The 26,661-nt window shown below is 36.2% G+C and overlaps 1 protein-coding gene across 1 annotated transcript; it reads right to left on the reverse strand.

Moving 5' to 3' along the window:
- Positions 1–5,038: 5,038 nt before the first annotated feature.
- Positions 5,039–5,818, reverse strand: LOC149244025 (uncharacterized). Its single transcript, XM_089371380.1, has one exon. It carries the CDS (start codon positions 5,816–5,818, stop codon positions 5,039–5,041), a length of 780 nt encoding a protein of 259 aa, XP_089227506.1.
- Positions 5,819–26,661: the final 20,843 nt, after the last annotated feature.

A 26,661-nucleotide genomic window follows, 5' to 3' on the forward strand; every position in this document is an offset into this window, starting at 1 on the left:
ATGGATGAGCTTCCTTTATAGGAAAAATATTCATCCAACTGATAGTACACTGTCCCTTCTCTGATCTCAACTGGGTCTCTGACAGAATTGACATGCATCAGTTATCCATGAGTGAATACATGCATGCAAGCATCAACAAACTGTATCTCATTAATTCAACAACTTGTTAAATTAATCTAACTGAACTTGACTAAGTTAAACTAAGTCAACTAATCCTCTCAATATAGAACTCATCCTTAATTCCTCAATCAGTGGAGCAAATCAAGGACACATTCCCCAATTAGTGGAGAAATAATTGCATGTTCTCACAAAGACTTTAAGTTTTCTTTTCCTTAACTAATTAACTCATGGAGAGTTAATTAATTAATATTCCAAACTGCTGGTAAGACCAAATTAGAATTTACTTCCTATAGATAGACTAGGGATTGCTATAAACAGGAATCCACACTGCACTGCTAAAAATAGAACTTCTATTTTTAACACTTCCATTTTTCATTCCCTGTTGCCCAATCCAACACTAATGACCAAACTGCTATTTTTAGCAATTTATTGTTGCCAATTTTCAACACTCCCTCTCAACAAGAAATGCTTCATCTCGAACCCAATCCTGTACCTCTGGGATGTTCTGTATGCAACACATCTACTAAGTGTGGTTGCTCCAGCAACTCTCGGAACAAAAGAAACTCTCAACTGACCTCTATGTTGGGCTAGAAACATACTTTTACGCTAAAGCTCTACCTGCTGCTGACAAGTGCTCCCTCTTTGACCTCTGCACTACTGCAACATCTCCATGCATCTTGCATCATTTCACCCTTCTCTGTTCTACCCTGCACTGTGCAACACAATTATGCCTCTCGCATTGTTGCAGCTTGCATGCTCTGCGCTGTCCTCGGATTCCCTACACTTTAGCTCTCTCTGCCGCTCCATCTGCATCTGTCTCTACCCAATCAGTCAGTTCCTGCTACTCCACATTGGGGCTCATGTAGCAAAGTCAAATCAAAGAGGTTGGGTCCCTCAAGGATCCTTCCCCTCCTCCTTAGGACGATCACTCCACATCGCCCCACCTCCTACCTGGAGGTATGGCTGCATGTGATCCCTCTGCCCACCTGGCTCGAAATTCCCCCCTACTAGAGGTCTCTACATGAGTAGATGTCTCTACTCGATCTCCTCTTAGCTTCTCTAGTTGTGGCTGCTCCACAACCTCCTGAAGGTGCTTCACCGATCATGGCTCCTCCACAATCATCTGAGACTTCTTCTGGTGCTGCATGTTGAGAGGTAATTTACTCTCCCTCTCAACCACCAGGTATCTAACTTTGCCTTGCTCCTCGAGGCTTTGCATGCATCTTGTACCTCAAGTGCATACAGGTTCTTGGCTAGCACACCAATCTATTTCCACTTTCCCGCTGTCACGAAATTTTCTAGAAAAAGAGTTGATTTTAAATCAGCGATATCTCCCTCATTTGAACTCCGATTCAGCCGATTTTTATTTTGATTTTGGGTATTTTTCCGCAAGGAATCAAAATCTGGTATATATTTCTGAAAATTTTGTACAGAAATTTTCAGATCTGCTCTACAAACTCTCGGCCCAAAACTCAAAACTTCGAAATCTCCTCTCAGTATATTGTTCTCTCCTTGATCACTTGTGCTCTGATACCATGTTACAATCCCTTTGCTGCTCATAGACAGTCAAAGGCTTCTCACAAACCTTCTCCTCTACCCTCCAAGCCTCCTATTTCTATGCACAGTTTTTCTTGGGTCCTCCAACCGCAACCTGTGTGATTCTCACGTCACACACAACACTGACCTCTGAAATAACTGCACAAACCTGAAGGAGATAAATCCTCATCATGGATGAGCTTCTTTTATAGGAAAAATATTCATCCAACTGATAGTACACTATCCCTTCTCTTATCTCAACTAGGTCTCTGACAGAACTGACATGCGTTATTTATCCATGAGTGAATACACAGTTATCTGAAAATAACAGTTGTCACATGCATGCAAGCATCAACAAATTGTATCTCGTTAATTTAACAACTTGTTAAATTAATCTAACTGAACTTGACTAAGTTAAGCTAAGTCAACTAATCCTCTCAATATAGAACTCATCCTTAATTCCTCAATCAGTGGAGCAAATCAAGGACACATTCCCCAATTAGTGGAGAAATAATTGCATGTTCTCACAAAGACCTCAAGTTTGCTTTTCCTTAACTAATTAACTCATGGAGAATTAATTAATTAATATTCCAAACTGCTGGTAAGACCAAATTCGAATTTACTTCCTATAAATAGACCAGGGACTGCTATAAATAGGAATCCACATTGCACTGCTAAAAATAGAACTTGTTTTTTTAACACTTCCATTTTTCATTCCCTGTTGCCCAATCCAACACTGACGCCCAAACTGTTGTTTTTAGCAGTGCTATTTTTAGCACTTCTATTTTCAGCAATTTCTTGTTGCCAATTTTCAACACTATCTGTGTCCAGAGGCAATCAATTCTCCTTAACCAACCCAAAAGGGAGGGCTAATTAATATTGGCATTTCCCTTAACATGATCCACAATAATCTTGGAGTCGCCATATATATGGATCTCTGGGATATTTAAAAAACTTATAAGCCAAATGATACCCCATAGTGCCATTGCCTCAGCCTTGTTGTTGGTGCCTGAACCTGCGTTCCAGTATGCCCTGTACTACAAATCAAGTGACATAACCAACCATATGCCACAACCACAAATCTGGTTTTGTGATGCCCCATCAAAAAAAGCGATCGGATATACCATAGGAGGGGCAACACTCTTTTTCAGCTTCATATGTTTTTGGAGAGTATCCTTCACTAGATAAAGTGCCATTAATAAGATGATCTTATCATATATAACTCCAAAATCTTCAAAACAGTCCTCAAAGATACGTTTGTTCCTCCACTTCCATATAGACCAGAATACAAAGAGAGGAATGATCCTCCAAGCCAATTTTTGCTTGAGCCACCATCTCAAACAATCTGCAACATTTTGAAACTGAAAGTGAGGAAAGTCAAAATAAGTAGCAAGTTTAATCCATACCTTAGAAACATAATGACATGTCAGAAATAGATGAGTGTTGTTTTCCTCCTCCTGCTTGCAAATAACACATATACTAGGACCATGCCATTGACGTTTTTTCAGATTCTCCCATGTTAGATTCTTGTTATGGAAAACAAGCCATGTAAAGAAAATGATTTTACATGGGATATGACATTTCCATAAATCAAATAAAATCGGATCCACCACATATCCACCTTCTACCTCGCACAGTTTATCATATATGTCTGCTACCACAACATTAGCAGATTTCATTTTCCCAGACCATATAAGCCTGTCATAATGAACCTCCCTACAAATCCCAAGTGATTTTAAACCAACAATAATGAACAACCATTCATCCGCCATTTGGCTAGTCAGCCCCAACTGTAATGGAGAGTTCCATATAGGAAAGCGATCACGCCATGTTCGAATCAATTGATTCCAGAACAAATAACCCTTTCAAAAAAGTACCAAACATAATGAATCAGAGATGTGACATCCCCCACTCGCTCCATAAATCTGATCAATGCCAATAATCATGGAATGTCCAGATCCCATGTTCCACCTAAGTTGATTTAGGAAGAATTTTCCAACTTTTTGAAAACTCCTCCATATTGCCGAGCCTCCTGAAGCGCCGATGGTATTTTTACGATACCAGAAAGTGAAACTTCTATTCTTCATATACTTTTGCCGGATCACCCTGCTCCATACTCCAGATCCAAAGACAGCCCGCCAAAGAGATTTCACCAATAATGCCTTGCCAAATAGTTTAAGGTTCATGATACCCCATCCCCCTCGCATCTTAGGGCAAGCAATGTGACTAAATTTAGTAAGATGATATTTGTGCTTTCGATTGCTACCAGCCCAAATGAAATTTGCCATAATTCTGTTTATATTGTTTATAGTAGCCATAGGGATATGATATAAGTGAGCCCAGTAAATGCCCAATTGAGTAAGCACAACCTTAGTGAGAGTCACACGACCACCCATGGATAAACAATGAAATTCCCAGCCAGAAATTCACTTGTAGAACTTATCAACCAGCCAGTGCCAGTCACTGTTTCTATAACAATTTGGTTTTATATGGTAACCGAGATACTGAATTCCATTCATCATTTGAGTCACCTCAACCCCAAACAGATTCTTTATATAGTTGATATCTTCCAAATCTCCCAAATCAAAATATAACATTGATTTGTGCACATTCATGGTTAAGCCAGAAGCATTTTCAAATCTTTTGAAAATATAAAAAAGATGCATCCATGATAAACGATGAAGCATACCCATGACTAGCACGTCGTCAACAAAAAAACCATGTGATATTTTAATATTGGGCCCAATATCCAGTGCCAGAAATAATCCATCCTCAGCCACGCGCTTAATCCGCAGACTCAGTCCATCCATAGCCAGAATAAACAATAACGGCGAAAGAGAGCAGCCTTGTCTCAGTCCACGCCCAACTCGAAAAAAAATGGGTGGGATACCCATTTATGATAACAGCATAATTTATATTTTGAACACATGCCATGATCCATTTTACGCACCTGGGTTGCAGCCCAATCTTTAGAAGGATCAAGCAAAGATACCCCCAATCAACTGAATCATAAGCCTTCATCAGATCCACCTTCATAATAGCGGCATTTTGATGTGAAGTATGAATGGAATGCATACATTCCTGTGCAATAGCAACAACATCATGAATTTGTCGATCCAGCAAGAAACCATATTGCTCAGGAGAAATAAACTTTGACAGAATATTGCGCATCCGCCCCGAAATAGTTTTTGAAATGATCTTATATATAAGGTTACATAATGAAATTGGGCGATAGTCATTGAAAGTCTGTGCAGGCCTTCTTTTGGGTATAAGGGAAATATATGTGGAATTAATACGAGGATGAATATGCCCAGTACATCGCGACTCCTCCACCATATTTAAGAGATCAAACTTAAAAATATCAAAGAAATGCGTGAATATCTCAACCGTCCAGACCCGGACTCTTGTCTTTCTTAAAAGCTTTAAGAACTTCCAATATTTCATCTGTTGTAACCTCCTTAAAGAAACAATCATTTTCCTCCACATCAAACATTTCCGGATACATATCAATAGCCCATAACATATCATTCACATCAACCTCATCCTTTTGTTTATATGATCTTTGAAAATATGATACAGCTGCATCACTTATGCCCTCCTGAGACAGAATTCGGGCACCATCCTCATTTTGAATTTCCCAGATAGAGTTTATGTTATGCCTGTGATTTGCATAATGGTGAAAAAACTTTGTGTTACGATCCCCTTCATTTATCCAGATTGCCCTACTCTTTAGCCTCCAAGTTGCTTCCTGTGCCACCAATATCTCTCTTTTCTTTTGCTCGAGAGCATTGATACGAGCACGAATTTCATCAGGGAGAGACTGAGATAACATCCATGGTGCTAATGCATCCAAATCCAGTTGGATATCTTCCAGTTCCTTCAGCTGATCCTTTATTTTCTTTTTTTGCCATATTTTCACATTCGCTCTGAGAATGCCCAATTTCTCCAGAATATTTTCCATAGGGGAGGAGCTCAAAACTTGGGCAGATGTCCAACAAGAAAGCACAAGATCATTAAAGGCCGGATCCTCAAGCCAGGTGCGATTAAATTTAAAGGGCAACCCATATCTCTGACCACCCGTCTGCCATTGAAGAGTTATAGGCCTATGATCCGATAAGAAACTATTTATAACATTTGACTGAATGTTCCCCAGCCGCTCCATCAAGCTCTCATGTATGATAAACCTATCCAGTCTTTTTGCAATGTATGCATCCCTTTTCGGCCATTGTCCCAGGTAGGGACCAGCATCAGCGGACAAACATCAATGTAATTATGATCAAGGAAAGCCTCTCTTATAAAACCCACCATAGGGTCCAATTTCCTCGACTTCCCCCAAACTTCATCAAGACCCACAGTACAATTAAGATCCCCAACAATAATAAGTGAGGCAAGTTCCATAATGCCAGAAGCAAACAGTGCTTCCCAGAAGGCAATCCTATTTCTATATGGCCCATATACATTTAGAATATGAAAATGATCTCGGACACCACGCAGACGAACATCAATAAGAATATCGGCCGAGCAAGAGAATGCTTTTGCCCGAACCCACAATGGATTCCATAAAACCACCATACCACCTGATAGACTAGCAGCATCCGTGGCTGCAAAATACCAATCAGGTAGCATCTTGCGGAAATAAGCAACAACATGTGACACAATGTGCATTGTTTCTTGTAGCAATATGATACACAGGCGAACAGATAGAAAGAGATGCTTTAGAGCCAGGAACTTAGTGGGAGTTCCCAATCCCCAGAGATTTAGTGAGAGGATGGCAGTCATGGGGCACCTTGTTTGGGCATCTTTGCTCCAAGGGCCCGAGGTGATGGAAGATCAGTAATAGGTACCTCAACAAGAAATCTGTCCAATGGGGAATTAGATTGATTGTGCTTGGTACGTCCCCTAAAATGACGGCTCCCCCGGTTATTTTTACGTCTGACCGTAATATTACCAGCCGAGGAAGGGCTAATCTGTGGAGAAGAATTGACAGAAGGTTTATGAATGGTTAATGACCTTAAGTCAAGTGTTTTCCTTTGAAGAAGATCATCTAAATCACTTCCGACAGAATTAGTAGGAGAATTCAATGGAGTGTGGACCGGACTCTTTCCAGGACAATGACTCGAGGCATTTGTCTTTCAAGGAGGGGACTGAACATAGGTTGCATATGATGGAGAAGGAACCCCCGGTGACTGGAAAAGGTTAGGACAATTTGGGCCAACATGAGATCCAAAAGACGTAAGTCCGTCATGAGTGGATGGGGAAAAACCAGATGACGGGGGTTGTGAGGTCTGATGAGGCCAACATGATTCTGGTAAAACAGAATAATCAGAAGAAAATGGCGATGACGGAATATTAATTGAGGGAATTCCATTTCTCAGAGAAGTCTACTCAGATGAACGAGAGTTATAAGGAATATGATGAATACCTGAATGATGGCGCACTCCATTTATGGGAGAGAGAACAACATCCTGTGAATTATTTTTTGGCACCCGCACATGATTCCAACCTTTATATCTACCACCCAATCGTCGTGGACAGTTTGCCAAAACATGTCCAGTATGATGACAGAGAGAACATTTGAACGAGATGCCCCAATAATCTAATCTCTGAGATAGATTAGTATCCCCCCAATGCAGCCCAATATGATCTGGAAAGCTGCCCCGATATTCCCTCTCGATAAGGATCCACGCAACCCTTTTGTCTAGTGCACCAAGGCAACGTGGATCAACATACATGAATTTCCCGATGGCGTTACCGATATATTCAAGTGTCTGTTTCGTCCATAATTCGATAGGAAATCTAGGCAGTTTGACCCAGATCAGCTTTTTTTTTGTGGAGTATTGTTTAAAGAATTAAAGCCTATGAACCATGAATGTAATTCCAGAAAGCTTCGGCCATCAATCCATGGAATTTTCTTGATCTTAATCAGGTCCTCCTGACTGAGGAAATGAAAATTGTACCAACCACAGAGCAATCTTACAATTGTCAGCAAATATCCCAGAATGGACTTCCACTTTTCTTCTACCCATTTCCTCATATCTGCGTCACTCCACACAAAGAAATGCCAACGACCTACCAACGCTCTTTTTTGTAAACTGGAAATACGATTTGATAACCTTTCAGTATCAAAAAACACAGAGGGTGGCAGAAGAGAAGTTTTGATGGACTTAACACAATGTCCATTTCTTTAATGAAACAATGCATGCATGCCTTCCTGCCCATCCTGGCCTGCATGACCGCCAACTGGCACAAATCCATCACCCAATGTATTATGCCAGTCATCTGACCCATGTGGGCCACCTCGGATGTTTCCCCCCAGACCACCCATCCGACTCGACTCTGCCTCCATCGTGGCCCTAATAAATGCCTCTTGGGCTGAGGTGTCAGACTCAAAAATATCCATGACTCCCTCCCAACTACCTTCCCAACAATCTTCCAAAATATGTCAGCACCAATAAGATTTGCCACGCACAGACAGAAAATAATAGATAATATGCCAATTAAAGTCAACAAAGAGAACACGTAATAGTAAATAGGGAATGTACTGGCGACCAAACCAACGTACCCCACTGACCAAAATCCAGATCCCAAAAGAGAAATCACATAACTAAATTAACGCCACATAAGGTAACGCCAACGGAAACATTCCCAAGATCAGGATTTATATGGGAATGTCATAGAATGTTAGAGGAGGATGACGTTTGGACAGGAATATGATCAGGCCGTGAAGCCAAAAGCGCCCAGGCCGACAAAGTGAAGGCACGACAGATTAATTACAACAAGTGTCAATACCTAACAACGGATATGTGGCCACCAACTCTAGCCAGCAGAGTGACCGGAATAGTCCCCAGAAAATCAGGTCAGCTGAAGACAATTCCAGAACTGGACCTGAAACACCCGGAAAAATAACACAGAATCGAGACCTAATACCCCGCACAGCAACACAGATAATAGCATCCCTTACATGACAGCCAGAAATCACCCAGACGAAAACCAATATAATTGCATGGCCAAGATACAAAGAAAAAATTAGTGCAAAAATGCCAAAACTGGTATGTATATGGCAAATTTAGATAGGAAAAACCCCTTTCAGATGAAGTCAAACAACAACCAGAAAATATCTCAGAGCTAGAATGTATGAGGGCAATGATTTTCTAAGGAGAACTGGGAAATATGTATGTAATAGAGAACTAGGATAGCTACTTCAATTATCAAAAAAATATGAGCCAATTTCAAGTACATCATCCAGAAGCATGTTCTAAGAAACATATCAGAAGATGAAAACGTTAATATATTTGCATCCTTGAGAATGTAACAACACAATGCCGAAATACCTCATGCAATAAAGATTTTATAACACAGACAAGTAGAGGAAAACCAGAGCTAAATCACCAACCTGGTATGTGCAGTCTGAATAAGGAAACTGCCACCCCAGAATGTCCATCCGATAATACAATAAAGAAAGAAAAACCAGAAGAAAATAGAAGGAAGCATTATCAAACGTCCAGAAACCAAACATAGAGAGGCACGAGGAATATCACCATTGTTACAAGGGAACCGAAAGACAATGTCAAGTCCACTCTTGCATGAGGACACTATAAGCCTAGTGGCCAAGCAACATTCACCCAAATTCCTTAGCACCCGCACGAAACTAACATAATTTCTGGTCCGCTTCACTTTCTTACTGGATTCATCCATCACCTTGGCCAGTTTGTGCTACAAGAGAAGGTCACGTTCGAAGCAGAGGAGTTCAAAGGTCATAACCTATTCCAACCATCTATAAGGAAACCAATTGTGAAGAACTATGCCAACAACCCAAATATCTGCTTCTTTCGAATTACCATGTATCCTTTGCAAGAAGCTCCAATGCCATGTTAACTAGCATCCCAAGTACCTTGATAGAACATCCCTTTATTATGGATATACTGCAGATCCCACATCGGAGATTTTTATTATCTTTGAGGTGTTTTTCTCATGCAAACAATGAGAGTTTTCGATAGTACTCCAACAACTTTCCCCTTTGTAAAGATTTATCAAACTTGGTAACTATGGTTATTATTGTGATGTTGTGCAGCTTGGTAGTGGGATCTCAATTTGTAGCCTTCAACGATCTCTTCTACCCTAATTTGGTAGCTGACCATATTATGTCCCAAGGGTATTTGGTCCAGCTCTAAGATCTAAAACATTAAATAAAAATGCTCGAAAAACTCTTTCTTCAAAACATCGCTCTAAGATTTAAAACATTAATAAACACTAAATAAAAACGCTCCAAAAAAGCTTGGTTCAACAATTCCATGTTGTTGTCTTGAAATTTCGAACATGAGAGCCTTCAAATCAACATCTCAGGGGTTGGGATGGCTTCCTCCACCTTTTCAGGCAATGAAACAAGAGACTCCAACAAAAGCAACAACGCAAAATTACATCTCAGCAATGTTATAAAAATATTAATATAAACAGTTCACAAAAATGACAGGCCATGCGGAACTCATTACACAAGTATTTTACACACAAATCAACAACGAGGTAGGGCGCATGTCTGTCCTTCCATCAACCCCTTTAGGCTTCGATTCACAATGTGTGGGAAAACGCTCACAGATGTGAGAGATGACTATAATTACTTTAATAATGGTGTCCACAAACAAGCACGTATAACTCAGGTTATTCACATCCGACACGTCCACCACATATGACTCAATGACTAGTGTCTCAATTTGATTGGGGAAATTCATACTAATCAATTGGATAGGGGCAACACGTAAGCCTGAAGATTGATCGGGGAAACGCATATGCCTGAATATGAAAGGGGACTGTTCCAACTACCTATCACCCATCCACATAGAGGATGAAAGGGGACTGTTCCGACTACCCATCACCCATCCACATAGAGGAACATCAAGGGAATACATTACAAAGCAAATTAGTATGCGGATCCTAACGTAGAAAAGGAACAAAAGGAGACAACGGAGAAATACTGTCTTTTTAATCCAACTTTTTAGGTTCCCATCATGCTAAGTCGTCCATCAAAAACTCAGATGATGCATATTCCCTTAAAACTCAATCATGACGATTGATAAATAAAAAATTATAATTCAACGGTGGTACATCCACCTAGGATCAATATAAGGAAGCCTTCAGCTGAAAAACATTCTAATATATTTAGTGATGACTAAGTTTCACATCTCTAAACATTAATATTGTAAAAAAAATAAAAATTACAATGAAAATAGTATATTTATACTGAATTATATATATATACACATCATATTTAATAAAATCAATACACTTATCGTATATTCGTTGATGGCTTTATGCCGAGTACATAAATTAAGATACATTGATATTCACTTAAGGTATTATTCAATAGTCTTCACTGTACATAATGCAATAATCCTTTATCTAAGTACAAGATTATTAAGTTAATTTCCTAATATAGAGGACCTGGTTACCTGTGAGTTGGAAGGAGCAGGGTTCTGGGTTCTTTTGTTTTCTTTACAGTTGTTGACACCTCCTCCGGAATATCTCTTCATCGACGGTCCTTTGAATTGAGAGATCATCCAACGACGATGGATGAATCCTTATCTCTTTTGTTAGTTGCTTATGGAGTGTTTTTCAACGTTTTTTTTCTTTTGGCAGAGTCTCCTAGTTCCAACCCACGGCTCTAGATCTCATACATGTTCGACCTCATTTCATTGCAATACTAAAATTTATTCCAATACATTGTTTTGCCTCCGCCATGATTATGTGTTTGTCTGTTGGCTTCGCAGAGGAGGTTTTGATAGTTTTGGCTTCGAAGGAGTAGTTTTTTGGCCACAACCCAAGCCAGGTACAGGGTTTCATGGTTTAGCATTGAATATCATAAAACTGTAGTTTTTGTTTTGCTATTATATTGCTAAGATGTTCTTGTGGTTTGCTAGGTTTTGTTGGAAGTTTATTTCTGCTCGAATATGGTTGTTTGAGAGAAAGGCTTCCTCCCGGAATCCGGTCCTAGGGATGTAGACTTGTTCCTCTTCCAGCCTCTGGGTAATGTGGAAACCGTGTTCTGAAATCTCTTGGATTATGGGTCTTCAGACCATCACGCTATAATGCTCTTAGATTGGACTAAGTTTATTTCTGATAGGGCATTCTTCTTTTTTACTGTATAAGAGACCCCTCAGGCTAAACCCTCTTAAGTTGAGGTCATGGAGCCCCCATGCTTGTCATTTCAGATTTTGGGTGCGCGATTTAACTTGTGTTTGTAAATTTTCTGATATAAAGAGGTCCCAACTGATCTGATATCGTTTATGACTTGTAAATGTTTTATATGGAAATTTCCTTCCTATTTTAAGAACTTTGTCTTAAAGATTTTGTGTAAGGAATGTTTAATATCTATATGGATTTTCACATAAGGAAGAAGGTCAGTTTTTATGCTTTTGCACAGTTCCAGATATATATATATACACGTTACAGAGATATAATGCCAGTTTTACAGGTTCCTTCCTCTTGTTTTCTTCTTGGAAGGCGTTAACCAACTTCTCCTATTATATTTGCTTCAGTTGGTTTAATGTATGATACTGTCATTTTAGTTTTATTCTCTGCAAGAAGATATGGGATTCGACCCGCGTCCTTACATGGACTGTACTTTCTTGCTAATATTTCTTTGCAGCAATATCTTGCTTGTTGGGGTTTAGAATTTCTCGGTTCGGTTTTTCCTAAATTTTAGTTATAAATTGTTATTGCATATGTGATAGATTCTTTCTTAATGCATTCTTCGATTCCTTCCTATTTCAAATATTTTAAAGGACATGGTTGACCTCTAAATTTAGTGTATCATCCAATGCTTAGATTCCCCTAGCAATGAAGGGTCAAAGTTCAGAGTAACCTATTTTGTTCATTCTGTAATAGTTTTCTGTTAGTATTATTACACAATACTTTTCTAGAATTGTAATTCCTCGAGTTGAAATCCTAGACAGTTCCAAAATGATTCCTATTCTTTTTTTAATTTTCTTCTTTCTTAAGGGTTTTCGTGCTTTGTAACCCTAGAAGAAGAATTTCTCCTAAGAAATCTATTGTCCTAATTAATAGAGCATACAGAGTTGTTATTTATAACCTTCAAATTATGAATTTCCTCTAGTGAGAATTTGGCCTTTTCTAAAATTATTCAGTTAATGTTATTCAACAATATACATTCAACAATATACATATTTATGTTCCAACAATACAATTAATCAACAACATAAATATTAGATATCATTTTTAGGATTCAACTGCGTTAAGTAAGTCATTCATCTATGACCATTTCCATGAGAGGTAGGCATAACTGACTAATTTCTCATGATTTTTGAATAGTCCACTTAGCACTCATTGCATCGGGTGATGCTCATAGGGGTGAAGAAGTGAGATTGAAACTAGTGAAATAAATCAAATAGCATCAATCATCACTTCCGGAGCTTTCACCCAGCAACCAGGACTTCTCGGGAGATCACCCATCCAAAATCTCCTCTGGCCCAAGCACGCTTAACCGTGGAGTTTTTCCCCACATACAATCCCACCTAACTTGCTACCTCATTTGCAAAACCTTAGGAATAGAAGTAGATCAAAATGAAAATGGGATTTCTATTTCACAAGCAAAATATGTAAATGGAGTATTGGAAAGATTTAATATACAGGACAGCAAGGCAGCAATCACTCCCACAGTGATGGGATTAAAACTCAGCAAAGAGGACAGCAACAAGGATTTTGATCCTAGTTTGTACAAGAGCATAGTTGGCAGCCTTATGTATTTGACTGCAACTAGGCCAGATATAATGTTTGCTGTCAGTTTAATTTCCAGATTCATGGAGAGGCCAAAAGAATCACATTGGCAGGAAGTAAAAAGAATTCTGAGGTATGTTAAAAGTGCTAAATGGTTTGGCATTTTATATATTGTCTCAGAGTGTTCAGATTTAATTGGATACACTGATAGTGATTGGGCTGGAAGTGTAGATGATCGAAAAAGCACTTCCGATTATGTTTTTCACATGGGTTCAGGAGCCATTTCATGGGCTTCTAAGAAACAGCGTATTGTAGCATTGTCTACAGCAGAGGTAGAATATGTGGCAGCTACAGCAGCAGCATGTCAAGCAGTTTAGATGAGAGGAATGTTGAGCTTAGGCCAAGAGCAGGCAAAAGGAACTGTGATTTTTTGTGATAATAGCTCAGCTATTGCATTATCCAAGAATTTTGTGTTTCATAAGAGAACGAAACACATCGACACAAGGTTTCATTACATCAGGGAATTGGTAAACAATGAAGAAATTGTTTTACAACACTACAGAACTCAAGAGTAGGTTGCGAATATTCTGACTAAACCATTGGGGAAAAAGAAATTTGAGTTTTTGAGGAAATTTCTGGGTATGATTGATAACCCAACAGTTGAAATTAAAGGGGAGTGTTGAAATGATAATTTCAACTACAGCATTATTTTACCCTTGCGATGCGATCAGATCGCAAATCGCATGCATGCTTGCTGCCTCCGTCTGTTCACTTGAATTCTTCTGATGCAATGTTGCAATGCGATGCGATCGCATATCGCGGATCACACCCATATGTCTGTACTCCACTTTTATTCTTCCGCTGAATGCGATTGCGCGATGCGATCAAATCGCAAATCGCATGATGTACAGGCTTGCAGCAATTTATGTAAAGTGGAAGTTTCGTTGAACGCCGTTTTTGTAAGTAAAACAGTAAATGTAATTTACTGTGGGTTGGTAAATGTTGGTAGGATTTTAATTTTATTAGTTTTTTATTCACGGGTGTAGTTTTTGGTTTTTACCAAAAAAGTAAAAAAAAACATTGTAATGTTTTTCTGTGTTGCTGTTCGTTCATTAAAAAAGGGAAAAGCTCGCCACAGCGAATGTAAGAAGAATTTTTCACCAGGTTGAATGTAAACATAGCAGTAAAAAAAAGGAGGTTTTTACAGAGTGAGTTTTTGGAACTGCATTTGAAGCAGTCTCTGGTTGTAATCCCTCTGTAAGAGGAAGAATCTTTTGTAACAGCAATCTTTTAATGAATACAAGTTTTATTGGGCATGTGTGAAACTCTGTTCTGCCCAGAAACAATATTTGCTTCCCTGTGTTAAGATCCTGTGGTAAAACAGAGCATTATCCTCTGTTCATTATTTGTTTTGGAATTAAACAGAAAATTCCCAACATCTGGCTCTCCATGGATTCCGATGGATTTCTTGTTTTGCTGATTGTAAGCATTACTTCTGCCGATTCTGATTGTAAATACTATTTCTGCCGATTCTGATTGTAAATACTATTTCTGCCGATTGAGAGCAGATTGTAACCGTGGATTTTACCAGACACATGAATTTTTTTTGTCTTACAATTTAGCGTTGAAGGTGTCACGGGTATGGATTGCTCCCGCTTTTCAGTGATTTGCTTTTTCTTTTACCTTTGTTTCCATTCGGCAACCCTTTCTTTTGAGTTCAGCGACGTGGTCTCCAGCAGGCCTGCAAACTCTTGGACGGACGGTTCGGCAAGTTACCAGTGGATTGCATATTCCGGGTACGTTGGTTCGAATCCGTGCAACTTTCTGCGATCCCGGGCAACAGAAGCGTCGGCGGGACTTGAAACATCGGTGATCTGTAAGTTCAACTTTTGCGTGTTATGGAACATCTCTCGTTTTCTCCCTTCTATTAACTGCTTGTGGTTTGTACCAAAGAGCCTTCCCTATGGGATCTGTATAACTTGGCACACAATTATCTTAATTCCAATTAATCTCGGACATTTTATATGATACCGTAGAGTATTTATTGATATTGGCGTTTTCTCAGTTCTGTTTACAATAGCAGGTACTGTCCTTTATGTGGTTTTTTTTTTTATCATGTTGCTTTTCTTGTTGTGGCCGTTCTCCAATATCATTTGTTAGAAACTGCTATTAGAAACAGCAAAAGGCTCATTGCTTTTTAACGTTAAAGCAGTTTCTAATCTTAATGTGACCCGATCTAATCTTAAAGCTTTTAGATCTTATCTTAAAGCAGTTTCTAATCTAAAGCATTAGATCTTAAGCGTTGAATTGGTATATGATGGACGTACCAGATTAGAGTTAAATAATATATAAAGGATCGGGTCCTCTCTCTCCCACACACAAGAGTTGTATTCTTCTCCATCAAGAAACGCATAAAGGAAGTGAGGGCAAGAGGAGAGAAACCGAATTCTGAGAAGAAGACAGAAGATAGAAGATGGCAGCCATTACTTCTTCCGCTGTTAATCAAGGTATGTCATCTTAAACAAAGATCATATTAAGTTTGTCAGTGAAATATTTGGTATTGATAATCTTTGGGCTTTGAGTTAAGAAATTTACATTTGGTATCAGAGCAAATCAATAACTGAATATTTCCTATGAATATTTCCAAGCGTTTTATATGCCCTGCGATCATCCATTAAGTTTTGGGAAATCCTAGAGGTTTAACATTCCCAAATATCATTTATGAAAATGGCAATGACGAGTCTATCCTCCCTTGGAAAGATCGATTTCCTTGCTGGTGGGTACTGTGACAACATGAAACCGTTGATCTGTAGAATAGCCTCAAACTGAAGGATCAAATCCCCACACTGGCTATTCGACTTGAGAAGAAAAATAGTAGTCGGCCCTTTTGAATACGTCCTTCTGTAGCCACCGGCTTTTAATTCTGAAAAATATGCTCGGCCTTTGTACTAAGAATCAAATCCGACCCCTCCTGTTTTGACAGCTCCTGAGAATGATAGGTATGCTCACGAGAAACTCAGGCTACCACTGAATTTTCCAGCGCTGTCAAAAGTTCATCGCATTGCCAGCTTCGAATCATACATTCTGTGCCTGGGCATATAGTTTGGAGTGACGTCTTTCCTTATTGGATTAATTCTGTTTTGAATGCGTCATATTGTATGATATTTAAAAGTTAATACCAGTATTTGTATAACCCAAGACTGAGTTCTTAGAACGTTTTTTGGATTCAAGGGCGAGATTTATGCACTTTTGGCATTGTTTGAAATTTGGGCTTCTCTGGAGAATAACTATGAATCCCCTCAATATCGAAATGTATACTATAATCACATAAGGGTATTGACTGTATTGAATTTTATGCCCACCCAAACAATAATACTAAAGCTAAAGTAATGCGATATGGGGCCGATATGGTGAATAAATTCATCGTGACCATCGTTATTACTTGCCGTCCTGTCTCAACCGCCGTATTGTGATTTTTCATCATTTTGTATTTGCTGTAATGGAATCTGCGAAACTCTAAGTTGTTTCGTGGTGGTTGAGTGGTAAAAATCAAGGTTTTGGTTGCTGCTAGCTTGAGGCGTAAGATTTTGGCCCATAGTGGAATCAATAACAGCATATAAATATCTTGATATAATCCATTATATATTTTCTACAAGAACATGCTCTATAGAATAATGTGTTGGAAATTTATTTTTTTCCACAGAGTAATTGCGTTGATAATAGAAGTTATCGACGTTTGATTGTTTTGCCATATAATGATGGATCCATATAATGATGGATCTCTATAGTAATTGTTCTGTGACTGAATGTTTCGTATCAAGTATGTGTTATAAATCATTTATGCACATGAGATTTATGATTTTGTTAATCACCAAAGTGGTCAAAATCAAAATAATCATTTAGTGCATAAGTGACATAATGATTATTGATAGAAATTGCCAGTTATAAAATACCAATTAAAACTGGCGTCACTAATGATAGAACCTGAGAACTTACCCAAAGGAAAGTCTTGTTCTATAACTAGTTGACATGATGAGGTTTAATAGATATTTTGATTAAATAAATATTGATCATCCAAAGATGTCAGTTCTATTTGATTGAATATATTTATTACCTGCTTATGTTTTGGTATTTAATTATGTTAAGTATAAGATAGTATCTACCCAAAGGAGTGTTATATTATACTATTATGTCTACATCTGAATCACGTTAGTTATGAGCTTATAGTTATTTCATTTTTAATTTGCAGGAGTTACCATGAATACACATGCTTCATCTGTTACATTGTTCACTGGTGTTAATTTTTCTGAATGGAAAGAACAAGTCAATTTCCATTTAGGTATTCAGGATCTTGACTTGGCACTCCTTGTGGATAAGCCTGCTGCTCTTACAAGGGACAGTACTGAGGCAGAAAAATCACACCATAAAGCATGGGAACGCAGTAACAGATTGAGCCTTATGTTTATTAAGATGACTGTTGCCAACAACATCAAGTCAACAATTCCACAAACAGAAAGTGCTAAGGGATATATGCTGGTACTCTTATGGCAGAACTCACGACCATGAAGTTTGATGGGTCGCGAACTATGCAAGAGCACATTATAGAGATGACTAATATTGCAACAAGGTTAAACTCCCTGGGACTTACAGTAGAGGATTCTTTTCTTGTCCAGTTCATCCTGAACTCGCTACCTTCTGAATATGGACCTTTTCAGATTAACTATAACACTATAAAGGATAAGTGGAATGTTAATGAATTGGCCAGTAGACTTGTTCAGGAAGAAGGACGTTTGAAAAATCAAGTGAATCACTCAGTAAGTTTTGTGAGTAATAAAGCTGGTAAAGAAAAGAAAGGAAAATCAAGTCATTTCAAGAAGAAAAAGGCACCTGCTAAGAATGGGCAGGATGAGGAAAAGAAGGAACTAAAGGATGTTCAATGTCATTTCTGTAAAAAGAAAGGACATTATCAAAGTGACTGTCCGAAAAGGAAAGCTTGGTTCGAAAAGAGAGGTGATTATCTATCTTTCGTATGTTTTGAATCAAATTTAGTTGAAGTTCCTATTAATACATGGTGGCTTGATATTGGTGCTACAACTCATGTTTCCAACAATGTGCAGGGATTTCTTACGATCCGAACCATAAATCCAAATGAAGATCGTTTTCTCTTTATGGGAAACGGAATGAAATCTTCAATTGAAGGCATTGGGACTTATTGTCTAATTCTAGAAAGTGGATATGTATTAAACTTATACAGTACCCTTTATGTACCTTCATTATCTAGAAACCTTATTTCCGCAAGTAAATTGGATATTTCTGGTTTTAGATGTATGATTGGATCTGGTTGTTTTGATTTATATAAGAATACTGATAATGTTGGTTCTGGTATTCTAATTGATGGTTTATATAAGTTGAAACTGAATGACACGTTCTGGTATTCTAATTGATGGTTTATATAAGTTGAAACTGAATGACACTTATGCGAATTCCTTGTTGAATGTAGTAAATAATGTTGGATGTAAACGTAGCATGTTGAATGAAAATTCTGCTTTCTTGTGGCATAAACGACTAGGTCATATATCCAAAGAAAGAATGATGAGATTAGTAAGTAATGAAATTTTGTCTTTAGTGATCTAGAATTATGTGTGGATTGTATTAAAGGTAAACAAACCAAACATAATAAGAAAGGAGCCACTAGAAGCAGCCAGCTTCTTAAACTAATACACACTGATATTTGCGGACCTATGGACACTCCAGCCTTTAATGGAGAAAAGTATTTCATCACTTTTATTGACGATTTTTCCCGTTATGGTTATGTCTATTTGCTTCATGAAAAAAATCTCAATCTGTGAATGTCCTTGAGACGTTTGTAAAGGAAGTTGAGAGGCAATTAGAAACTGGTAATGCAAGATTCATTGGGAGTGGTGAAGTCAGTGGGAGTACTAGAAGAGAAATAGTAGAAATAAAGGAAACAAGGGTAAATGTTACATTGCCTAGAATAGTTCCTCCATCTACTATTACTCCAAATGTTGTTCCAGCTGTTGTAGAACAGCATGATGATAATGAACAACATATAAATGAAGAAGTACTTCCTGAAGGAAATGACTTACATAATGTTGATATGCATGAACCACAACAAGTAGCATTAAGAAGACGTACTTCCTGAAGGAAATGACTTACATAATGCTGATATGCATGAACCACAACAAGTAGCATTAAGAAGACCTCAAAGAAATCGTAGGTCAGCTATTTCTAATGATTATGTGGTTTATATGCAAGAATCAGATTACGATTATGTGGTTTATATGCAAGAATCAGATTATGATTATGTGGTTTGGAATTGTTGATTACAAGGAGTGTCTGGAGATCTTGATGAGGATGTTTATATGGATCAACCTGAGGGTTTTTCTGTAGAAGGTAAAGAACAATTGGTGTGTAAACTTAAGAAGTCAATATATGGGCTTAAACAAGCATCCCGGCAATGGTATATTAAGTTCAATACCATTATTACATCTTTTGGTTTTAAGGAAAATACGGTTGATCACTGTATATACCAAAAGATCAGTGGGAGCAAGTTTATTTTACTGGTCCTTTATGTTGATGACATCTTGCTTGCTGCAAATAATTTAAGTATATTGCATGAGACTAAAGAATTTCTCTCGACGAACTTTGAAATGAAAGATATGGGAGAGGCATCCTATGTGATTGGATATAGCGATTCAGATTTTACTGGATGCATCGATACTAGAAAATCGACTTTTGGTTACCTGTTTATGTTTGCTCAAGGTGCCATATCATGGAAAAGTGCGAAACAGACTATCGTTGCTTCATCCACTATGGAGGCAGAATTTGTGGCATGTTATGAAGCCACAATTCATGCATTATGGTTGCAGAACTTTATTTCAGGACTTGCGGTTGTCGACACCATTAGCAAGCCGCTTAAAATTTATTGTGATAACTCTGCAGCAGTATTTTTCTCAAAGAACGACAAGTACTCTAAAGGTGCCAAACATATAGAACTGAAGTATCTTGTTGTGAAAGATGAGGTTCAGAAACAAAGAGTGTCAATCATGCACATCAGGACAGAACTTATGATTACAGACCCTTTGACGAAAGGGTTACAACCAAGACAATTTAAGGAACATGTTCAAAGAATGGGTCTTGGTTGTATTAATAATAATTGATGTGTGACATTCTGAGCTCTTTTATGTGTTTCTGATATACAATCATGTGTTTCTTGTTTCAATGTAGTAGTACGTATTTTATGTAATTTTAAAAACAAGAAAGAGTCTTATAAAGATATTATGTTTAATCATTATGATATAAGACATTATGTGGACCATTATGCTGTTTTATATAAATTATGAGTATGAATTGATGGATTGTTGGTATTGTAGTATATGGAAGGGAATGCATTTAAATTAATAGTGCACAACCGCCATAACTCTCAGCAATTTATCATAGTATGATGTTCAACACTTAATATTATAAATAGTCGGGTCAAGTGGGAGAATGTTAGAAACTGCTATTAGAAACAGCGAAAGGCTCATTGCTTTTTAACGTTAAAGAAGTTTCTAATCTTAATGTGACCCGATCTAATCTTAAAGCTTTTAGATCTTATCTTAAAGCAGTTTCTAATCTAAAGCATTAGATCTTAAGCGTTGAATTGGTATATGATGGACGTACCAGATTAGAGTTAAATAATATATAAAGGATTGGATCCTCTCTCTCCCACACACAAGAGTTGTATTCTTCTCCATCAAGAAACGCATAAAGGAAGTGAGGGCAAGAGGAGAGAAACCGAATTCTGAGAAGAAGACAGAAGACAGAAGACAAAAGATGGCAGCCATTACTTCTTCCGCTGTTAATCAAGGTATGTCATCTTAAACAAAGATCATATTAAGTTTGTCAGTGAAATATTTGGTATGGATAATCTTTGGGCTTTGAGTTAAGAAATTTACATCATTACCCATAAAAAAGACTGGACATGTGCTTATAACCACATACTCTGCTAACAATAGAGTTTTGTGGGTTTGATTGACAAACAGTCAGACCTTGGTAGAGTTTTGTAGACATTGGAGTAGTTATCAATTCACAATGCAACGGTTAGCTGTTTTCCATTCAAAAGAGTGGTGATTTGTTTGCTATAACAACGCAGATATCCATTTGTGCAGTTCGGTCATGGATGATGGTACCCAGCTTAGGAGCAAATTAAAACTAAGCTGCAAATCTACAGAACCCACAAGCTGTAATTCAAAACATAGGTTGAACCCATAACAGATCTGATTATTGGAGCATATCCTCTGACATATATCTGAATCTGAGCATGTCAAACAAACTAATTTATAAAGTATAGGTTGAACGAATAACATATTTGATCATTGAAACATGTCGTCTATAGATGAATCTGAGCGTGTCGAACAAATCAATTTATGGTGTCTGCTTTATCGTCCCGCATCCTGCCCATTTCTATTCGACATATTTTAATATGAAGCAAAAATCTTGTTAATTTAATGAATAATAAGGTCACTGGTGTTCTCAAATAGAATCCTTTAAAACCATTGAATATATGCCTCCGTACGGACACATTGTAGATGTAAAAATGATACGTCGACTTGTGTTCTGGAATAGGGTCTTTTAAAGCTGAATTAGGCATTGATTCGTTGAAGACAAATAAAAGATATGTTGATCATGGTCATTATGACATTTGGAATTTAACTAAAAATTACATGTGAAGTTGCAAATCGAAAATTTGATGTTTTTTTTTCAAACACTTTTTTTAGCTCTTGAAATATGCTAAAAGTTTCAATCCTGATTGCCGTTATCCTAAAGAATAGAATAATTTGTATATTAAGTCTCTCAGGAATAACTTTTCTTTAAATAAATGAATGAAAAATATTTTATTTAATTTTTGATAAATATTTTATTAATTCCGATTTTATGGATAAAAGTTATAAAAAAAATCGGTATATATATATGAAAATATTTGTATCAATAACATTTGTAAAAAAGTTGACTAATTTTAATATTTTAATATATGGTTTTTATTTTTTTCATGGTTTTATAATTTTTTAATATTTACCTAAGTTATATAAATATTACAATTGTAAAGTTCTTTTCAAACTATTAAGATATATTATTTATGCTTTTTTTTAATAATATTTTTTTTTTCTAAATTAGTAAAATTATAAATTTCTTGTCAAATTATTAATGTTTAAAATTATAATTTTCTTTTCAAATTATCAATTTACATTATTTAAATTTAATAAAAAAAATTATTATTATAATTATAAAGTTCTGTTAACATTACTAATTTATAATTTTAAAATAAATTTTATTATATATAGATTGGCAACATTAATAGTTTCTTCTTAAAAAAACTAAATCTTTCAAAAAAAAATTACACAAAACTTTTCTTTTAAAAATACACTTTTTCCTAATCACAAAATACCATATTATTATGATTTTCCTTTTCCCCACTCTAGTTTACATTTTTGGTTCATCATTTAAGTGATTTATTCTTAGTTATTAACTTACCTAAAAAATTAGGATAACATATCATTAGATTTGAAAGGGGTCTATCCTTGAATTTTATCATACAAAAATTTTGTTTTTAATAAAATTTAAAGCAACATATTCTTAACCATATATATATATATATATAATTAAATTATTCCATTATTATTAAACCTCTATAAAAATGGTAAGTAATTTTGTTTTAAAATAATAATTCAAATATTTATGGAAAAAGTCTTATGATTACTTTTTTGTTTAACATTTTATTTTATATTTTAGAGTGTATGTATATTTCCATTTAGTGTGCATGTTTCAAGATATTCTTGTGCTCATTGTATATGAATTTTGGAGGTTTGGTTGTCTTGAAAATCTTTCTATAGTGATATTTATGTGAATAATGTTTAGAGATGAGATTGTGTCCTATTTCATATGGTTATGGTAAGTAATGTTTGTTACATAGAGTTAGAATATTTTTAATTATTGATATTGTTAAAATTCATAAGTAGATACACAAATGAAAACTAATTGAAAACTCATGGGCATTGTTTCCCCTTCTATTTTACAATAAACTAAGAACTTTCTAGAATTATCTAAGACTCATAACACTTAGATATATGTAGGACTAACAAGACATTTCTAGATTTATCTAGGACTAACAACAAATAAATATATCTTTCTAAAAATATCTCAAACTAGCAAATAAATACCAAATTGACTAACTTAGTTAACAGGAGAGATTATACTTTAACACCCTCGCTTAATCTCGACTACTACTTTTATTAGCATTTGATCTACCTTAGTTTTGTCTCTCAAACTCCAAAACAATTCTTCCCATAGGTTTGGTGAAAATATCTTCTAGTTGATCTATATACCTTCAAATTTGAGGAAATATGTGACCATTGTTGACAAGCTCCTAAATAAAGTGACAACGAATGTCAATGCGCTTGCTTTTCTTGTGAAACATATGATTCTTTGATAATGCAATTGTTGAGTTGTTGTCACAAAAAAGGAAGTTGGCTCCTTTTCTACATGTGTAATATCCTTTAAAAGTATTGTTAGCCATATTACATGGCATGCTACTATAGTAGCTGCTATATATTTTTCTTTCGTAGAAGACATCGAGACAATGGGCTGTTTCTTAGAAGTTGATAAGATCAAATTTGTGCCCATATGAAAAGCATATTTTGAGGTTATTTTCTTATCATCAATACTGCTAGAAAAATCATTATTTGAGTATCTTCTAAGTGTGTTATCTCTAGAAATTGTGTACCAAAATCCATAATCAATTGTACTTCCAATATATAACAAAATACTTTTTTCAACTTTCAAGGGAGATTCCTTGAGAGACTCTGAAAATCTAGATATCTAACCAATTCCATACATAGCATCAGATTTAGTTGTGGTAAGGTACATGAGATTGGTTACAAGCCTCATATATAATGTTAAATCAACTACTGGTCCATCATATGACTTGTTCAATTTTGTTCATGTTGCAATATGTGTCTCTACTAGTTTACATTTGTCCATCCTAAATCTCTTTAATATCTTTGTATCATAATTTCATTGACATATGAAAATCCCATAAGCATATTACTTGACTTCAATTCCCAAAAAGTACTCCATGAGATCAAGGTTTTCCATCTAAAATTTTGTTTTCATAGCAACTTTGGATTCATCTATCATTAGATTCCTGGTATATATCAATGCCATCAATATATATGCATTATAACCATTTTAACTTAATCTAATTTGGTATAGAGAGTGGGCTCATTATTTCTTGTGTTGAACCTGTTGTTGAGTAAATATGAACCAATCTAACTGTACCAAGCTCTTGGAGCTTGCATCAAACCATAAAAGGATTTATTCAACGTATAAGCTTTGTACTATTGGCCTCTTACCTCAAACTCTGGTAGTTGATCTATATAAGTCTCCTCTTCTAGTTAACCATTTAAGAAAGTTGACTTCATGTCCATCTTGTGAACTGGTTGTTTGATCTAGGAAACAATGTCTAACACAACTCTAATAGTATCAACCCAGTTACTAGAGCAAAGCTTTAACCATAGTCAATACCTAGTTGCTAAGCAAATCCTTTAGAAACTAGTGTTGCCTTATATTTCTCCACCTTGCCTTTATCATCCAGTTTTTCCTTATACACCTATTTAACAACAATGTTGGTTTTATCTATTGGGATATCAATAAGATTCCATGTCTCATTCCTTACAATAGCTTCAATATCTTCATTCATGGCTTGTACCCAAAGCTCTTCTTTCACTACCTCTTAAAAGTAAGTAAACTGACAGGATAATAAGGAAAATTGGGCTTGTTGATCCATGTCATCACATTGGTCATTTCCCTTAAGCTCATATTGTGTTGATTTTTTACTAATTTAAGCTTTTTTATTCATAATTGGAAGGACTAATTCTGTAATTTCTCATTGAATTTGTTGACTCTTTTTTGGAAGAACTATCTTCTTGTCTTTTATTTTGTAACCTCTAAAATATTGATGGAGGGACTTGCTATCTTTAACTTTCCACCTATTCAACTATTAAGAGAGATGGATTTCTACTATACATTCCTTCATTCTCTTGATCACTACAAGAATTTTACATCTCTTCCCGCCACAAAATTATTAGTGATTGGATTATATAGTTCGTAGGCTTTTGACTATTCATTGTACCCAATGAAAATGCATTTTCCACTTCTTTTATCAAGTTTCCTTAGCTCTTATGTGACATGTTAATAATAAAATTAAAAAATAAAAACTGAAATGAGAAGCACTTGATTTTGTGCCACTCCATGCTTCTCGAGGCACTTTACCTTTCATACTATTTGTTGGAGACTTATTCAATATGTAGATTGAATAAGAAATAACCTAAACCCAAAAATCATTAGATGGATTTCTAGCTTTAAGCATACTCCTTTCCATGTACATAATGACCTAATTCTTGTGAATAGCCACTCCATTCTATTATGGTGCATATTTGGTGGTGAATTACCATTTAATTCCTTATTGTCTACAAAAATTTGTGAACTCCTTTGACTTACACACTCGTCCTCCATTTTTTAGCACTTTGATACATTTGCCACTTTGCTTTTCTCTTTTACAGTTAAATTATTTGAACCTTGTGAGTGTCTCTTGTTTGTTTTTGAGGAAATGCACCAAAACCTTTTTGCTGAAAATATCAATAAATGTTAGAAAATAAAAGTTTCCTCCAATGGATTAAGTTTGCATAGTTCCACATATATTTATGTGGATAAGTTCTAGATTCTCCTTGGCTTTGTATGAGGCTTTTGGAAAACTATCTCTTTGATGCTTTCCAGTAGTGAAACTTTTGTAAGAGTTGGTTTTCTCATTCAATATCAGTCGTCTCTTAACCATTGATTACTCTTTCAAGAGACTAAGACTCCTAAATGTATGAGACCATACCTAAATTCCACAACCAAGTCTCATCTAGGCTTGAGGAATTTTGTGCATATGACTCTAGCAGATTTACAGTTCTCAAATTCAATGGGAACATTCTATTGTTGGTCTTTTGAACATTTTCAATAGGTCCTCTACTAGGTGGCTTATCTAATTTTGTGCATGTGGAGTCTTTAAATATTACATCATAACCATGTTGACTCAATTGTCCAATACTTAATAAATAATGTCAGATTATATCTAGGATTTGTTACATAAAAGACATAAATAATATCTTTCTTTTCATTTTTCTTAGTTAGGGTAGACACAAAACCTTTTCCCATGGCCTTGACATGAGAATTATC

Source organism: Pinus tabuliformis, chromosome 8, assembly GCF_031772625.1.
Source record: "Pinus tabuliformis cultivar Carrire ecotype Pingquan chromosome 8, CPIR1, whole genome shotgun sequence".
Taxonomy (NCBI): Eukaryota; Viridiplantae; Streptophyta; class Pinopsida; order Pinales; family Pinaceae; genus Pinus; species Pinus tabuliformis.

What these genes read in the sequence shown, in the direction of transcription:
- LOC149244025 (XM_089371380.1), bottom strand. Translation starts at nt 5,818, where the DNA reads ATGGAGCGGCTGGGGAACATTCAGTCAAATGTTATAAATAGTTTCTTA.